Source organism: Equus caballus, chromosome 16, assembly GCF_041296265.1.
Source record: "Equus caballus isolate H_3958 breed thoroughbred chromosome 16, TB-T2T, whole genome shotgun sequence".
Classification (NCBI taxonomy): Eukaryota; Metazoa; Chordata; class Mammalia; order Perissodactyla; family Equidae; genus Equus; species Equus caballus.
In genome coordinates this window covers 59,084,262-59,102,034 of record NC_091699.1, presented here as the reverse complement: position 1 = coordinate 59,102,034, position 17,773 = coordinate 59,084,262, and the positions used below count along the sequence as shown (strand labels likewise).

Genomic DNA, 17,773 nt, shown 5'->3' with positions numbered 1-17,773 from the left:
AAATGACAAAATGTGAAAAGTGCCTTGTAAATCTCATTCATTGCTTAAGTATTTTTGTGTGTGTGTCTTTTTAAGTTGAAGTATAATTTACGTAAAATGCACAGATCTTAAGATTACAGTTTGGGTTTTGACAGTTGTATACACCTGTGTAACCACCTTGCCCCTCACCCCATCAAGATACAGAATATTTCTGTCATCCCCAAAAGTTCTATTATGTTCCTTTCTGGTTAACTCCTCCCACCTCGAGGCAACCACTGTTATGATTTGTGTTACTGTGGGTTACTTTTGCTTTTTCTAGAACTTCATATAAAGCAAATCCTACAGTGTGTGCCCTTTTGTGTAAGCCTTCTTTCATTCAAAATAATAGTTTTGAGAATAATCTATGTTATGTGTAAGTTCATTCCTATTTATTCCTAGGTGATAGAATGTTTTATGAAATACATGTTATTATTAAGTGGACATTTATTTGGCTCCCAAAGTGCATGTGATATATGCTGATCCATTAGCTGCTTTGAGGGAGATGCGAAGAAAAGGAAGTCTTTGCCCTTGAGACTTGCAATACCTTAGAGCTGCCCTGTGCGTTAAGGTAGCTGCCAGCCACATGCAGTTATGACATTTAAATTTATCTAAATTAAAAATTTAGTTCTTCAGTCACACTAGCCGCGTTGAAAGTAATCAATAGCTGCATATGGCTACTGGCTACTGTATTGGACAGCACAGAGAGAAAGCATTCCATCATAGCAGAAAATTTTATTGGACTCAACAAAAAAGAGATTTCTAACTGCTTCCGAAGTTTTTGTCCATTTTTCTTTTACACTTTTCTATTGAGATAGAACACTAAAGTACTTAATGTGCACAACTTTAATTGAAGAGCTGATGAATTTTTTCATGGACGTTCACTCATGCGTCCCCGTTGCTAATACCCCAGAATGTTCCCTTTGTCCCTTCCCTGTTAGTACCCCTCCCCGCTGTGATAACCCATATTCTGACTTCATAGGCCTTTTCTTGCTATTGGCTTTTCTTGGAAGCTGCATGAAGATTTTTGTTACAAAAGCATTAGAAGGGAAAATAATGCTCACTGCTATTTACTTAGGACATCCTTTGGGCCACATGCTGTAAAGCTGAGGGTTTTACATATATTTTATCCCAGGGTTTTCCTTAAGGATCTAGGCAAAATGTTTCCATCCTGTCTCTGAGGGGCCTACTTTTGTGTTAAACTTCTCCATGGCAGAAGCTGTTCTCTGAATTCCGCCTTCCTTTGCAGCACAAATGAAACATCTCCCCCTGGTCAGGCCCCTTTGGGGAGGGAGGAAGCAGCTGGATGCTGTCGCCAGCTTTGTGGGGCCTCCCTACTGGAAACCGCTGTAGGTCGTGTTGAGGGCCCCCCATCCCCGCTGTTTGCCTTGGTGTCCAGTCCTTTAATCACTGTCAATGGGCTGCCCCTGGACCCTCTCCAAGCCTCTACATTCCTCCAGACATAGTGGCCTGACCCTGACTGGATGACTTGGCTGGCCCCAGGGGGCCCAGAATGCTTGTCTGCCATGCTGTGGAAAGGAAGGGACAAAACTGATCCATCTGTGAATCAGGCGGCCTGAGTCAAGATTCAGAGTTGAGGAGGCCGTGGCCTTGAAGGCTCCCAAGGGCGTCTTGCTTAGATCCAGAGGTCGCGCCAGTGAAAATAGTTCCTCTCCCCATGGGAGGATAACCTCTGTGGCTGAGAGCTAGCTTCCAGAGCGTTCTGTGTTACTACAAATCAGTCTCAGGAAGGGGCCCTCTCTGGGGACGTGAGCAGCAATGAGGATCATGGGCACAATTGAGCAAAGGGAGCTGAGAAGGCAGAGCTGGAGCGTTTGTGTTCACGGTGCTGAGATAATCCCATTCTAATTCACTGCGTGCAGAGCTGTTTCTCTCGTTTTACACCATCACAGCATCATCCATTCAGAAGCCCACTCTGGGTGCTGGAGAAAGAGAGGGCATCCAGCAGCATCTGCTTTCCTCGTGGCTGCTTTTTTTTTTTTTCTATTGTGGTCAGAAACACGTAACATAAAATTTAGCATCTTATCTGTTAAGTGTATGGTATAGTGGTGTTAACTACATGTTTGTTGTTGTGCAACAGATCTCTAGAACTTTTTCATCTTGCATAACTGAAACGCCATATCTATTGAACGACAACTCCCCCATCCCTCTCCCCCCAGCCCCTGGCGACTTTCTTTTCCAAGGAGTTTGACTACTTTAGATACTGCGTGATTCCATTTATATGAGATAGTTGTCTTTTTATGACTGGCTTATTTCACTTGGCATAATGTCCTCAAGATTCATCCACGTTGTAACGTATGACAGGATTTCCTTATTTTAAGGCTGAATAATGTTTCATTGTATATACCACATTTTCTTTATCCATTCATCCATTGATGGATATTTGGCTTGCTTCCAACTCTGGGCTATTGTGAATAATGCTGCTGTGAACATGGGTGTGTGAATATCTCTTCGAGATCCTGTTTTTGTTTCTTTTGTATATATACCCAGAAGTGGGAATGCTAAGTCCTATGGCAATTTTATTTTTAATTTTTTGAGGAACTTCCATGCTGTTTTCCACAGTGGCTGTACCATTTTATGTTCCTACCAACAGCGTACAATGGGAGGGTTCCAGCTTCTCCACATCATCACCGACACTTTTTTTTTTCTTATGGTAGGCCTCCTAATAGATGTGAGGTGGTATCTCTTTGTGGTTTTGATTTGCATTTCCCTAATGACTAGTGATGTTGAGCATCTTTTCATGTGCCTGTTGGCCATTTGTATATTTTCTTTGGAGAATGTCTGTTCAAGTCTTTGCTGATTTTTAAATTGGATTGTTTTCCATCGCTGAGTTGTCCTCATTGCTTTTTGCTTTTTCACATGTGCCATCTTCTTAGGAAAGCCTTGTCCTACGGGACGTGCCCCCTGTCCTCCCCAGTTTAAACTCTGCCTGCTCCATGAAGCCTGTCATTGGTGACAGTGCCGTTTGGAATAAGCTTAGCATCTTTTGTGTCATTAGGAACTCAGCATTATGTTGTTACCTTAAATGGATAACTTATTTTATGTATGTCTTTTTGTTATGGAAGCCACTTGGGGACAGAGACAAAATCTTCTATGCTTTTTACTCTCAGTGCCTGGAGAAGATCTAGAGAGTGGTGTTTAAAAGTACGTTTGAATAATATGAGTGTCAATGTTAAAACAATTAAAAGCCAAATCAGTTGCCAACTCTTCTTGGTTGCTGATTCTAAGTGGTTGATGGAAGCATGAGGCAAAATGCTGTGACAGGTGACAACAAGGTACAAGGAGTGGTGACCTAGTCCATACTTACGTTTTGGAGGGCGCATATCTATTTGCTTTTTCTTTAATGTCTCAAATCTACCTGTCAAAACTTTCTGGGAGACAAGTATTTATTTTAAAATTAAAAAAGAAGATTTATGTTGTTCAAACATGTTTTGAGACTTTGGAGGTGCCTGGGGGTGTGGGCATGAGACCTGTATCTCCACGGAGCATAACATTGGATTCCTGTGTTGTATTTGAAGACAGAGAGATGGAGTGGCTTTTTTGAAAATGGCATTTGGTGCTGATTTCAAATAAAGAACAGATGGAGAATTTGAAAGCTGTGACAGGGAGTCAGCTGTCTCAATGACAAGTGGCATTTTCTGCACCATGGATCCATCTAGTAACCAGCTCTGGCAAGATTTAGGATGTTGGGCTGGCCTGGCAGGCTGACCTTGGCTTAGTACCTGCTGGTCTCTGCTCACAGGCATTGTGGTACCTTCTGGTTTTTCCCAGGGAACAAATGATTCCAGGTGTAAACACAGAATCAGGATTAGAGGCAAGCCCCTTCCCTTCCCACTCTCTCACCTTGTTCTCCTAGTATGCAGGTGAAAGTTTAAGAAACGGGGGAAAAATCACTTCTCTCTCTAACCACCCACAAAACCCAGAATAGGCACTGACTCTTCTCTTGGACCTGGGAGTGCAACTCACAGTGTTCAAGTCTGATGTTTCTGCTTTTCATTAGTCTCCAAGGCTCAGACAAAAAATAATTTAAGCATGCAGATTATTTCTGGGTGAAAGCGGTGTTCTCCAGCTCTCTCTGCTGTTTCATTTCCAAACATCAGGGAAGTCCCTTTCTGTTCACTACTTCTCATCTGTCCACTTTTTTCAAAGCCACAGGATACATTTTGGCATTTACTTCCATTGCTCTGTTTCCTGACTTTTTTTTCTCACTTAACTTTTTATTGAGCTATAACACGTATACAGGAAAGTGCATAAATAATCTGTGTATACCTTGATGACTTTTCATTTGGTGAACATTCTCAGAATGACTTTCCAGCTCCCCAGGGCCCCTTCCCTGTGCCTCCCAGGCCACTGTCTCCTCTCTTGGTGGAGGAGCTCCTTGGGGGCAGGACTCTGTGGCATCAAGGCCTTGATCCCCGTCACCGACTCTTCTCAGCAGCGGGGGCCTGACCCTTACTGTGTGGAGTGGGCCTGAGGGGTGGGGAGAGCTCTGGCCTTCTGAGTCTGGCGAATGCATGTATAAGAGGGTGGGGGTGTGGACTTACTGCTTTTGTGGCTGAGCCATCCAGAGAGGCCCATCTCCCGCTACCCCCAGGAAGGCCATGCCATTTCCATACAACCAAAAAGGCCTTTGAAATAAATTGCTCATTTTCTTCTTTTTTATTCTTTTGGGAGGAAAAACAATCCTTATAACATGAAATATGTCAGAGTAAGGTTTGGGGTGGTCCTGGACCCTCTTCCCCCTTTGTTATGATTATTTGGAATCTGAGTTTGAGCAAGTCTTGCTGTTTGCAGATTGCTCTCCTCTTCCTGTTTGTCTTCCCCGCTCTGCCCCCTGCCTCCCTCCCAGCAGAACTCATTTGGAGAGATTGATGGACTTATTAATGCTTTGGAGACAGTCCCTAGGAATTTTTTTTAATGTAGGATCCAGATTGACGTGTGTGTATATATAATGATTATCAGGGCTAAACAGTCTTTTCTTTCTATAATTTATATTCAGAGACTCTTCTCCTTGTTTTCCTACAGGCATACTGCCTTTGACACTTTGATCTCTGACCTCACAGGATGCCTTAATTTTAGTTTACTGTGAAATGCAATGTTTGGCTCTTCTAGGAATTCTTCAAGATTACTCCTTAAATGGTTTATGGAACTTAAAAAAACGAGGAGACAATAAACTAGACATTAAATGCAGAAAGTCCTTCCTTATAAGAGTCACTCTGCCCCATGATAAACATCCGCCTCTTTACGATCCCTTCAACCAGAAATACAATAAAGCATGGAAAGCCCTAGAAGCCAAGGGCTTTGCTGAATCCGTAAACTAAAATACAGCTAATTTATCAGCTAATTAGATAAGTGATTCAAGTTTGTAAGCCATGAGAATTGAGTCAAAAATTTAAAAAAAAAATTACTTAGCAGAATGGAGTGATTATTTGCTTAATACATTTTTATAGCTCCTTGCTGAGTGTCATTTCAGTCTATTCAGAAATGTGCTATGAGCACAAAACAGCACCAAGTGGAGAGGAATGAGGTGGTTTGCAGTGTAAGGAATAACAAGAGATCGTTTTATGTGGTTTAGCATCACAGGACAAGAGGCAGAGTGTGGGCAAGCTCAGAGTTCCAGTCGTTCTGAGTGTGTCCTCTTTTTCCTTTGGTCAGAGTGGCCTAGTCAAGGGTCCTCCGGGCAATTGGCTTGAAGGGGTGAAGACCAGAGGCTGGCAGGCAGTGATTTTATGACAGAATGACCTCAGGGATAACCAGGCCCCAATGGCGCCTCTCTCACTTGGTGACCTTGCCATTGCATTTGACCCCAGAGTGGTTGTTTCAGGGGCCCTGAGACCTGTGGGGAGGCTCTAAGGACAATAGTTACCAGACCTGCCTTCAAGGAGTGGGTTTTGATGGCTTCTCAGGGAAGAATTGGGAGTTTAAAGATGGAAAATACTGTCTAGTGAGACAAGGAAGACTCTGAAACTGGATTCCAGTCCTGTTTGTAGCCCTTACTAGCTCTGCGACTTAGGCAAAGCTCTCTCTGATCCTCAGGGTTCCCATGTGGGAGACGAGAATTCTAAAGACATCTCTGCCCCACCTTCCAGGGTTGCAGAAGTCAAATGTGGACCATATAAATGCAGGATGTTACAGCCTGTAGTGTGTTTGAAGGAAACAAACCAAGAAGTTAAACTCTGATTATTTTAAAATGCAGTATTTTAAGAAAATACATCTGTTGGCCAGAGTGAAGTGAACTGATAACAGACGCCAGTGGCGAATGCCCATGAGAAGTGGGCTGGCAGAGTGCACACCCTCAGGGGAAGCAGGTCAGCTCCTATTCAGCCTTGGGGGTGTCCTGACGTGCGGAGACGCGTGTGTAACTGGAGTGGGAGGTTATGTCCCAGCGCGAGGCTGGGGGTGTGCTGTGGTGGGTGGGGAAGGATGCTCCTGGTCTAGCGTCTCTCTGTGAGAACTGCTCTCCCTTGCAGTGTCTCCTTGAAGGTTTGACCCTAATGCTGAGAGGCTGCTCTTGAGAGCTGACCAAAGGCTCTCTCTGTCCCTGATGGCCTCATCTCCTCACACATGCCAACCTCTCACCCACCTCAGAGCCCTCTGCCCTGAACCTTAGATCCCCTCCCGCTGCTCCCTCAATTTTCTTCAGGTCTCTGCTTAGATGTCACCTCCTCAGAGAGGCCTTCCCTGACCAGCCCATCAAAACCAGCCACTTCCTCGCATGAGGGAACTTCCTGGTGAGACGGAAATGTTCTCTATCTTGCTAAGGGTATGGTTACATGAGCATACATGTTTGTCTAAGCTCATTAAATGGTACACTTGAGATTTGTGCATTTTGTTGTATGTAAATTTACTTAAAGAGCCATCAACAAACATTTACTTTTGTTAATGATATGCATGCTGAAGTGTTTCTGTAGGTAAAAAAGGGTCCAATATCAGCAGTTTCATATGGTTCAACCTAGTACTTTGCCCTGAACGAGCTCTGGACAGGAGCTCCCCAAAGTGTGCTCTGCAGATTGGCAGCCCCAGGGCCACCTGGGAGCTTGTTAGGGGTGCAGATTCTCGGGCCGGCTCCAGACCTGCTGAGCCAGAATCTCTGAGGTGGGGCCCGGCAGTCTGTGTTTTTGTAAGGCTTCAGGTGATTCTGATGGATCTCAGGTTTGGTGGAGGCTGACTGCTGATCTAGTGGGTGAGTAGGTGGGCCTTGTGAATGGCAGGGTCTATTGCGTTGGGCAGAGGAGCCGCCTCTTGTCTCCTTGGCGTTTCCTCAACATGTTCCTTCCGAAGACTCGAGTCTGGTTCCCTACCAGATGGACCCATGGGAATGGCATGACTGTTCACTGCTGTGTGCGCAGAGCCTGGCAAAGAGTAGGTGCTCAATAAACATGTGACGAGTGACTGCACAGGTGGGGCGTGCACAGAAGACCCATCCTGGCCTGAGGGCCCCAAGGTGGGCGTTGGGTGGTGGTCTTATTCTTCTCTTGGTGTGCTTTTCCCTCCTTTCCTGCTCTCCCCACATCTGGTGATTCCCTGGGGTCTGTCAGCTCTACCTCCAGCATGCATCCTGAAGCCATTCCCTTCTCTCATCCCCACTGCCCCTCTCCTGGTCCAGGCCAGCATCCTCTCTCACCTGGATGTTCACCTCCACTATTGCCCACCTACAGTCTCCACACAGCAGCTGAGTTATTTTTCCAAACTGTAAATCAGATCACGCTACTCACCCGTGTAAGACTCTCCATCAGCTTCCCATTACACATCCAGGAAATAAGGCATCTCCAAGGTCTGCCAGACTCCCCGTGGCCTGGCCCCTCTTGGACCTCATCTCCCTCCCATCACAGTCTCTCCAGACCAGTCCCACCAGCCTCCTTTCTTTCTCTTGAACCTCCTAGCCTTTCTCACCTGTTACCTTTGCATCTGATATTCCCTCCTTCTGGAACACCCTTCCCTGTATGCTTGGTGTGATTGGGTCTTTCCCACACTTTTAGGCCTTCCCACTCCCAGATTCTCCATCCCATAACCATGGTCTTTCCTTCCCAGTGCTCAGCACTTGCTTGATCCACATTTGTTTATATATTATTGTCTGTCTACTCCCAGTAGCCTCTCAGGGCCTTGTTCTTATTCACGCAGTTTGCTGATGCCCAGAACAGCGCCTGGTCGAAGATGTGGCTGGGTGGGAGAGAAGATGGCTTCCCGGCCCCTCTGCTGCTCTCTCCTTCCACAGAACCACCTGGCCCTGCTGGGGTCTGCTTTGCGACCTCCTGGGGCTGACTATCCTGCTCTGAACCCTTCTCTGTCCTTTAGGCCTGTGCCCACCGCTGGAAGAACATCTACTATGAAACAGACCACATCCTGCCCCACGGCTTCTGTTACATCATCCCGTCCAACCTCCAGGGCAAAGGCAGGATGCTGATCCCTTGCTATGAAGGTGAGCACTGATTGATTCTTCCTCACCCCTCTCCTGCCCTAAACAACCGCAGATCCATCTCCATACCACATCCGAACATTTCTCCCAGTTTTCCAAACTCTAACAGGAGGGTAGCACTATGTCCCCAGATGGCCTTTTGGTACCCGAGGCTCTGTCCAGGTAATGAGGAGGGTGGAAAGTGGCAGTGGTTCCAGGCCCTGCCCAGCCTTGCCCATCTCAGCCACAGTGTCCATGTTGCTTCCCAAGCTTTATGAAGTCTCAGAGACCAAAATTCACCAAGCCTCAGCCAATCAGTCAAATAGAACTCTTGGCTTCCTGGCACTGCCAGATGCTGTGTGGCCTTGGGAAACTTATTTTCTCTCTCTGGACCTCACTTTCCTCACTGGAAAATTCAGAGGTTGGCTCAGATGGTCTCTACAGTCCTGTGCGGTTCCCAGGTGGTCATAAGGCTCCCAGGACAGCTCCTGGCCACACCCATGAACAAATGTCCTGAAGAAGGGAGCAGAGATGACCCAGGATTCAGTCATTTCATAACATCCGAAGTCTAACTTTCCTTCTTGTCTGGTCCATGCACCCTCAGCACAGTTTTAAGAGATCCTTCCTGAGGGACACTGGGGGTTTTGGAAGGAAAATGTGTTTTCTTAGACTCCCTGCTTAGAACCTTCGAAAATGTGGGCACTGGGGGCCAGTCAGCCCGTCATCATTTAGCTTAGTCGAATTTGAGCTTTAAGGATTCAGTGTCATTTTCTTCAGTTTTATGGCTTGTTCTCTCAGATTTTCTTAGTCTAATTCCAAGTGAGCTAGAATTTGTTTCCTCTCTAAGTGCTGGGCTGTTCATATTTTAATTCTCCCCCTAATTTATTTTTTGGACAGAAGTCTCCACTAGCCTGTGCCCACATTTCCTTTGGGCCTCCTTGGGTTTTCCCAGGTTTTAAATTTTGTGGCCACCAAAGAGGGCTCTGAGACATGCTGTGTAGACACATGCATTTTTCTGTCTCAGAGAGGACCCTCCAGAGCTCAGGTGGGCTGGGCCATGCAGGGCCATGGACCTGGTCCCTGTGTGAGGTGAGCCTTTTTTCTCAGTGTCAGCATTTGGTCAGCTCTGGCTGAGTCATGTCTGGGAACTGACCTCTGGCCCTGCTTATCTTTGTATTGCCTCAGTGAGGATGAAAACTTTCATCTGAAAATTTCCTCAGTCAAGAGGGAGGAATAGGCAGTATAAATAGACGAATAATGGGCCAAGACTGTGTTCTGCCTCCACCAGCTTATTCCTCACTTTTTCCCCCAAGAAGAAAAGGGAAAAGCCCCTGGAGCAGTTCTTTGGGTAGTTCCTCAGGCTGGGGAAGGGTGAGGGAATAAATAGGAGGGATGGGGGCAGTGAGTATCGAACCCAAACTAGTGATGCAATAGGATCTTGGTTTTCCCAGAAGTCGTGTTGTGAAATAGGGACCTGTTGCTGTCCCCGATGATTCCTCTGTGTACCACCATAAACATGAGAAAGCAGGACAGCCCTGGGATGAGGTTGCTAGGGTCGGATGGCCATGTGTACCTATAGCCACCATGGCTCACGCCTTTAATGATTATTAAGCAGTTGTGGGATCAGCGGTAGGCCGGTCTTGGTCTGGGGGCTTTACACATTCTCACATTTAATCTTCAAAAACCCCTGAAAAACAGATATTTTTCCTTCACTAGGGTTTGAATATGGGTAGTTTATTTTGGAAGTTATTTCAGAAGACACCAGAAGTTCTTCCAGATGTAGAGGAGTGGGGAGTGAGCAAGGGAAGGGAAGGCAGACCTCAGGGATGTGTTACCACAAGTTACCGCTGTGGGCACTTGGGATGCAGTCCCTGGGGAGCTCTGGGTCCAGCATAGAACCATCTCCAAATTATCCCGCCTCAGAGGTGAGAGGGCTGGTGTCTTATCCACTTGGCCCATCCTACCGTGTGTGTGGGCAGGGAAAGCCCCCTGGCAGAGACACGGGTGCTGGCAGCTAGTAGTTGGGCCACGTCATAGAAATGGTAAGGGCTGGGCGGATGTGGGTGGGGCCTGGATAAGGCGGACTTCTGTGTGGCCATTCTCTGTAACAGATGAGGAAGCTGGGACTCAGAGTTTAAGTAAATTGCCACAGGTCACTCAAACAGTGAATAGTAGAGCTGGGTTTTTCATTTTGCATCTACCTGACCTCAGTAAACCATTTTATGCCCCAGTGGTTAGTGGCAATTTCTGTTTACTTGTGTTTTGGAGTTTCCAGTTTAAATGAGAAATAAGCACTAGTCAGCAACGCTCACAAAGCAAGAGAGGCTGACTGTTTGAACTATAATCGTGAGGTGAGGGAAACATGAACATCTGGGATGTTGATGTTCTCAAAACCAGGCCCTGCCTGCCTCCCCTTCTTTGCTGGCGGCTCTGGCATGACCCCCGGCAGGCATGTGGAAGCTCGCGTGAGCCAAGGAGAGCAGGAGTAGGGCCAGGTGACAGGCTGGGTTCAGGTCTGCTGCACGTGTCCGTCATTCACAGTAGAGTGTGAGCTCTGAGCCTAGGCCTTAAGAGGCGTTGTGTGTTTCTTCCTAGCCCTCTGGGCACTTCAGACCATCGCCACAGAACATGCCCCCTGTAGCTCACTGGTCCCAGGAAAGAGATGTGTGGAACAGACCTGAACTGAATTTGTAGCCAAAGCCCAACTAGATCAGCCAAACCCTTGCTGATCTGTGAATGTGTGAGTGAGAAATGAACGCTTGCTGTTTGCCATGGAGGTTTCATGGTGGTTATGCAGTAATAGCTGACTGACGTGGGGCTCAACTCAGGAACCCAAATTCCCTTCACACAGCAGTGGCTGTGGGGTCAGTTCAGCCCTCCAGGATCACTCTTTTGATTGTTTCTTGACTTAATGATGGCCAAATGGACCCAGCAAAGAAATTAGCAAAGTGGTTGTGCCCCCATGCAATCCTCCTTCCCCACCCCCCACTTCCATATCCTAACTCATTCACTGGCCCAAGGAGGAGTAAGGGGTGGGACTGGGGTGGGGAGTGTTGGGGTATAAGAGCAGCTCCTTAGCACAATGGAGGACTGAACAGAACGTTTCTATGGTTCTTGGTTCTGTAAGAGGTGAGGGGTCTCAGACGCTCAGATTTCTCTTGAAGGCTGGGTGGGGGTACAGGCCACAGTTAGGGCCTTTGCCTGTGCTCTGTTGCCTTAGAGATCTCCACTTCCCTGTTTTGTGGCCTAAACTAAGTCTACTTTGGCTCTTAAGGCAACAATTATTTTCTCTTAATGTGGAAAAAGTTGTTGACACAGCTCTCTGTTTCGAGTTGGGGATCATGTATGGTTAAGTATAAGGGGTGTATCTTCGAGTTTGACAGGACCTTTCACGTCTCATCTAGGCCAGCCTGTCTTTACTGGGTTCTAGAGATGTGTGGCTTGCTCAAGGCCGGGTTTTTCTTTCCATTCTGTTATTCTTATGCCACACAGTGGAGTGGCTGAGAGCACAGATGCTGGACCCAGGCTGCCAGAGTTCAAGTTCTGGCTCTGCCACTTGTTAATCGTGTGACTTCGGATGAGTTATTTAACTTCTCTGTGCCTAACCTACCTCAAAGGACTGAGAAGAGGATTGAGTTAGTACTTGTAAGTTCTTAGAACAGTGCCTGACGTGTATATGTTGATATACTATATGCTAAACATATATGCTAACACACCATATTATGTGCTGATGTACTATATGCTGAGCACGTGTTCGTTAATCACCATGAGGTGAGTAATTTGTCTACCAAGAATAGAGTCCACTTAATTAAGTACCTGTTACATACTCTGCTAAGTGCCTGGTAGATAAAACCCAAGTGACACAGTCCCAGCTGTCAAGAAGTTCCCCATCTACCAGAGGAAAACATAGAGGGAACGTGGTGTTTCAAAAGTGGGAGAGCTCTGTGGGGGGAAGTCCATGCCAGTGTGTACTGCTGGGTACCTCTTTCCAAGGGCTCAAGCTGCATCCAAGTTCAAGGTGGCATTAAGGCAGGATTATTTCATTTTACAACTGCAAAAACTGAGACCCACTTAGAGTCTCAGCCAGTTGGGGCCCATGGAGGAAAGGTGGAAATCTACTGTTGCTCATGGTGGTAGGTGCAGGGTTGGGGAGGAAGGGGTACAGCTGCCTCTGGGCGCACGTCCTCTGGAATAGTGGAAAGACCACGGGAGAAGGTGTGGGAGGCTTGGCCGAGACCACTCTTTCATCCTCCTGCCTCTGTGGCTTCAGGCCGGTGGCTGGCTGGACCCTCAGTGGGAACGGACCCTCTACTGCCTCCATTGCATTGACCTCTCAGGGTGGTTGTGAGGGGCTCATGAGAAAACTCAGGTGCAAGTGCTCAGAATGACCACACATTGTTCTATCATTGTGGCCTTATTGTGGGTCTCTGTGAGGGTCAGCTGTGCTCTCAGAATGTTGGAAGGTTAGTTTGAGGAAAGACTCTAGGTGTGTGGGCACCTGTCCAAAATGTCTCAAACTTTTTTTTTTTAAGATTGGCAACTGTTGCCAATCTTTTTTTTCCTGCTTTTTTCTCCCCAAACCCCCCCAGTATATAGTTGTATATCTTTTTAGTTGTGGGTCCTTCTAGTTGTGGCACGTAGGACGCCACCTCACTGCGGCCTGATGCGCGGTGCCATGTCCACGCCCAGGATCCGAACCAGCGAAACCCTGGGCTGCTGAAGCGGAGCTCACAAACTTAACCACCTGGCCATGGGGCCGGCCCCTCAAACTTCTGAGTTCTTAAAAAATTGGTCTTTGGTTTGGCACAAGGTCATTTTTCTCATGACTTTTCAGGTGCTTCCTGTTTCTGGTTGGGTGGGAAATGCAATCAGAATATCCTGTTTGGAACCAGGAAATATAGAGGGAATGGGAAACAAAAATGAATTTAGGACACAAAGTAAAATAAACTAATGGCGCATACCCTTAAGTCAAATCCTTTAGTTTATATATGATAGGAGAACAGCATCATTACTAGTGTATGTTGTTTGGTTTTGTCAGAACGTGTGAGAAAATGAGAGGTTCAGTGGGACAGCATATGAGGAAAACTTTTTAAATTAAAGAGCAGGCACTATAAAACCTTAGTTTCTATTAACCAAGTCATGATATTTTAGGAGTCCCAGAAGTTAAGTTAGCGCATTGATAAAATCAAGCACAGAGATTTCTTTCATCCTTTGCCCTTGAGCCCACTGAGACAAGAAGCCGCAGCTTGGCCAGAGTGAAGCTGGAAACAAGTCATCTTTTTATTGTGACAGAAAAACCTCATTAATAAGGAATAATTTGGGAGAAACTCAGCTAAATTAACAAAAAGTGTTCCAGATAAAACACTGATAAAGAGATGCAATTAGGGTCCCAATTGTGTATTGGACCTAATTTCAGAATCTGGCTTCACCACTCACTTATTCTTATGATTGAACCCATAGCTCCTGCTTTCTGACTGGGTGACTTTGGTCAAACCCTTTGAGCCTCAGAGCCCTTGTCTATAAAATGAGGTGATGAATCCCTACTTACGAGGTAATTGAGGTATGAAATGTGTCGAACACAGTTCCCAGCTCAGAGTCAACACTCAATAAACGTGAATTTTCTAATTGACTTTTAAGTACTCTGATAGTATTCTTAAACCTTCTCAGAAGGTCTCTCTCAGATCTTGCTGTAATGAACAGATAGTGGAGGATAGAAAGCTGGGTATTATTAAAATGATTTTCAGACTCCTTGAAAAGATTATAATTTCTTAAATACCTTTGAAGATCATATTTGCACAATTTACTTGCTTGATAAGCTCTCTTCTCCCCTTTTTTGTAGACTAAAGTTTAATTCATGCCATGTTTAAATGTTCTCAAGTTTGGAATTGTTGGGGTCTGAGTTTATCAAATTTTACTGCGCTTTAAAATCGTCCCATTGATTCCAAAGATTTCTGTACCACTTTCTTTATTATCAGGGGGTGGCTGGCCCTTTATTCCTAATTGTGTTTGCCTCTCTCAAGACAGTGATCATTTCTAGAGAAGGAAATAGATCACTCATTCAGTTGTGAAGGGTTTTTTCCCCCCTATTGCTGAGGGCTCTTGCTCCGCAAGGGATCAAAATCAATCAAGAGTCATTTACAAATGAAAAGCAATTGAGGTTGTTTTGTTTCGTTGTGTTTTTGTTTTGTTTTGGAGAGAACCATAAAAGGCTAAGTTGATCCATTTAAACATTTAAGCATAAGCCCTAAAAATTTTTATTAAATAAAGAACTCTCCATTTACATAGGATTTTATGGTTTCCAAAGAGCTTTCATAAACATTATCTCATTTAAGTAAATACAACAAATTTTAAAAAAGCAAATGCAGTTCAGTATTATGGCCAGTTAAGGCGGAGAGGGACCCTGAGGAGGAGAGAGGGAGGGTGCTGAGGAGACAGTCAGGGCCAGAGGAGGAAGGCCAGGTCTCTGGCAGTGCCTCTCAGGGAGCCCTGCCATGCTTTCCCTTTGGTGTCGAGAATTTTTATCTTGGGCACAAATAATATTCTATATCCCAAACGTGTTTCCATACATTGTATGGAATTATTGATTGCTTAAACTGCATCTTCTAATATCTTCCTTATGAGTGTCCAAATTTTATGAATCACCTCTTCTAAAGTTGCATATCTGCATGATGGATGTCTTGAGTTTTGTTCCTGTCAGAGAAACTAACATTCAGATTCACTTAACACTTACCGAGCACCTACTGGGAGCCAAGTGTTGTCCTTGGTACTTAACATTGATGATCTTGCTGAGTAACCACATTATTTTGGGGTAAGTATTCTTATCTCCATTGTGCAGATGAGAAGACTGAACCTCAGGGCGGTCGATGAAGATCAGAAGCTTATTTAGCAGAGGAAGGGTTGCTGGCTTTTCAGTTCAGAGTAGATTTCTTTGTACTACCTGTTCTGTTGAGATGTTGGTTTTCTGTGTGATTACTGGGATACTGTAGCCCATCACAGAGAAAAATCCCCTGTTTTTTTATGTCATAATTTTATTTTATAAGTTTTTAGGATGCTACGCTGTAGACTTTTCAAGCTATGTTGCAGTTTTGCAGTTGTAGACACAAAATAGAGGTACGTCCCAGCAGGTGTAGGGGGCAGACGGGGGCCCCTTAGCCTTATAAAATTTTCAGGGGGACCGATCTGCTCTATGTCTTGGATCTTTCCTTACTCTAAGTATTTGGTTTTAATGTCTGAACAGTGATTTGACTGTCAATGTTTTAGTGATTATTATTTTGTAAGTCCATAGCTTTGGTCACATAGTGAATTCTCAGTTCTGAGCTGGGGTTCTCACTGAAATGTGACTATCCCATGTTCAGGGTCCCTTCTTTTGGAGGGACAAGAGATAATGCAATGTACAGTGTCTTGGTCATTTAGGGCTGCATAACAAAAATACCATAGACTGGGGTCGCGTAACATTTTTTCTCATTGTTCTGAAGGCTGGGAAGTCCAAGATCAAGGCCCCGGCTGATTTGGTGTCCAGTGAGGACCCTTCATGGTTCATAGATGGCAGGCTTCTTGCTGTGTCCTCAGATGGCAGAAAGCAGGGAGAAGCAAGCTCTCTCAGGACTTTTAAGGGCACTAATCTCATTCGTGGGGGCTCTGCCCTCCGGATCTCGTCTCATCGTCATTGCCTCCCAAGGCCCCATCTCCTAATACTTTCACATTGGGGAGCATGGTTTCAACATATGGATTTTGGGAAGACACAAGCATAGTCCATAACACACAGTAAGTGGAATATATCTATACTGTTAGCTTCCTGTGAAGTTGCTTCTGCCTCTGAAGTAGGGAGTTGGAAAAATGTGTTACTGGATTCTGGGTAGAAGAAACTATTTAAAGATTGCAAAACATTAAAAAATTTTATTGTGAAAAATACATAAAATTTACCGTTTTAACTATTTTTAAGTGTACAGTTTTGTAGTATTATGTACATTCACACCCTTGTGCAGCCACCACCACCAATCTCCAGAACTTTGTCATCATCCCAAACTAAAACTCGGTACCCATTAAACAGAAACTCCCCTTCCCCTCTTCTTCCTGGCAACTACCGTTCTACTTTGCCTCAATCAATTTGGCTACTCTAGGTGCCTCATGTAAGTAGAATCATCCAGTGTTTGTCTTTTTGTGTCTGGCTTATTTCACTTAACATGATGTCCTCAAGGTTCACCCATGTTGTGGCATGTGTCAGAATTTCCTTCCTTTTTAAGGCTGAATAATATTCCATTATATGAAATGCCACATTTTGTTTATCCATTCATCCATCGATGGAAAACATTTTTTTTAAATGATAAGAATGTCATCACTGGAAATGTGCTCTGTGAAGCATGGTGGTGTGGCAGAAGCAGATTGGAAATCAGGATCCTGGCTCTTTAGTCCCAACTTAGACTAATTAGCTGTGTGGCTTTAAATAAAACTGCTCTCTCTCAGCAATAGTGTCTTCATCTGTGAAATGAACGGATGGGGTTAGAATTATAGATATTATCTAAAGATCTTTTCCCCTCTTAAAGCCTCTTTCTCTCACTTAATTGTAAGTTTTGGCTTTATACAATTTGCATTTAATGTTGACCATAGCTTAATTATCAATTATTTTGATAAAATGTTCTCTCTCTCTAACCTAGCTATTTAGATCATTTACTTTTTTTTTCCCCATTAGACTGTGGTGCCTTGTAACTGAGGGTAGTTTTGTTCTCTCTTCAGTTTTGTATGTTTAAATGCTCTTTTTATTACTAGAGATTTATCTGCTCGAATTCCCTGTCCCCTAAATTAATTTTCAGTTATTTAGTATTCACTCAGAAATTGAGCAAAAATTCAAAAATAATTTAAGACTGGAAAGGTATTTTTTTCTCTATTTTATTTCATGGCCAAGCTAAGGAACTATGGAAAAACAATTTTAAAATTGATATGTTAAAAAGACTAGCTTTGAAAGATGAAGCTTTCTCAAATGGGTTATTGAAAGAGAGATTATTGGGAAGAATATATGTTACGCCATATGTATATCTTGATCTTCCCATGGGATGGTTTTATCCCACCAGAGTTTGGGAAGGATGCAGGAAGTGACCCCACCCACTTTAGTTCTTGAATGAATTAAAATTCAGTAGTGTAAGCTCCATGCGTTGAGTTGCAGATTGTGAACATTTGGAAACTGGTATTTTTTTCCTCTCTGAATTGCCTTCTGTTTAGACAGGGTTTAGTAAAACCAGCAGCTGAACCAAGGAAAATTTGACCATATTTAGAATGGAGGAGCCATACACCTTAATGAATCAAAATGCGTGAAGCAGGCCAATTCAAACCCACCCACCGCAGAAA

General features: G+C 44.7%; 1 protein-coding gene across 2 annotated transcripts in view; it reads left to right on the top strand.

Moving 5' to 3' along the window:
* Positions 1–17,773, top strand: part of ITGA9 (integrin subunit alpha 9) — a 331,203-nt gene that overhangs the window by 18,912 nt on the left and 294,518 nt on the right. For both annotated transcript variants that reach the window (XM_001489074.5, XM_070237987.1), the window contains exon 4: positions 8,332–8,455. In XM_001489074.5, the coding sequence (XP_001489124.4) occupies positions 8,332–8,455 (124 nt within the window). The remainder of the gene's footprint in view (positions 1–8,331; positions 8,456–17,773) is intronic.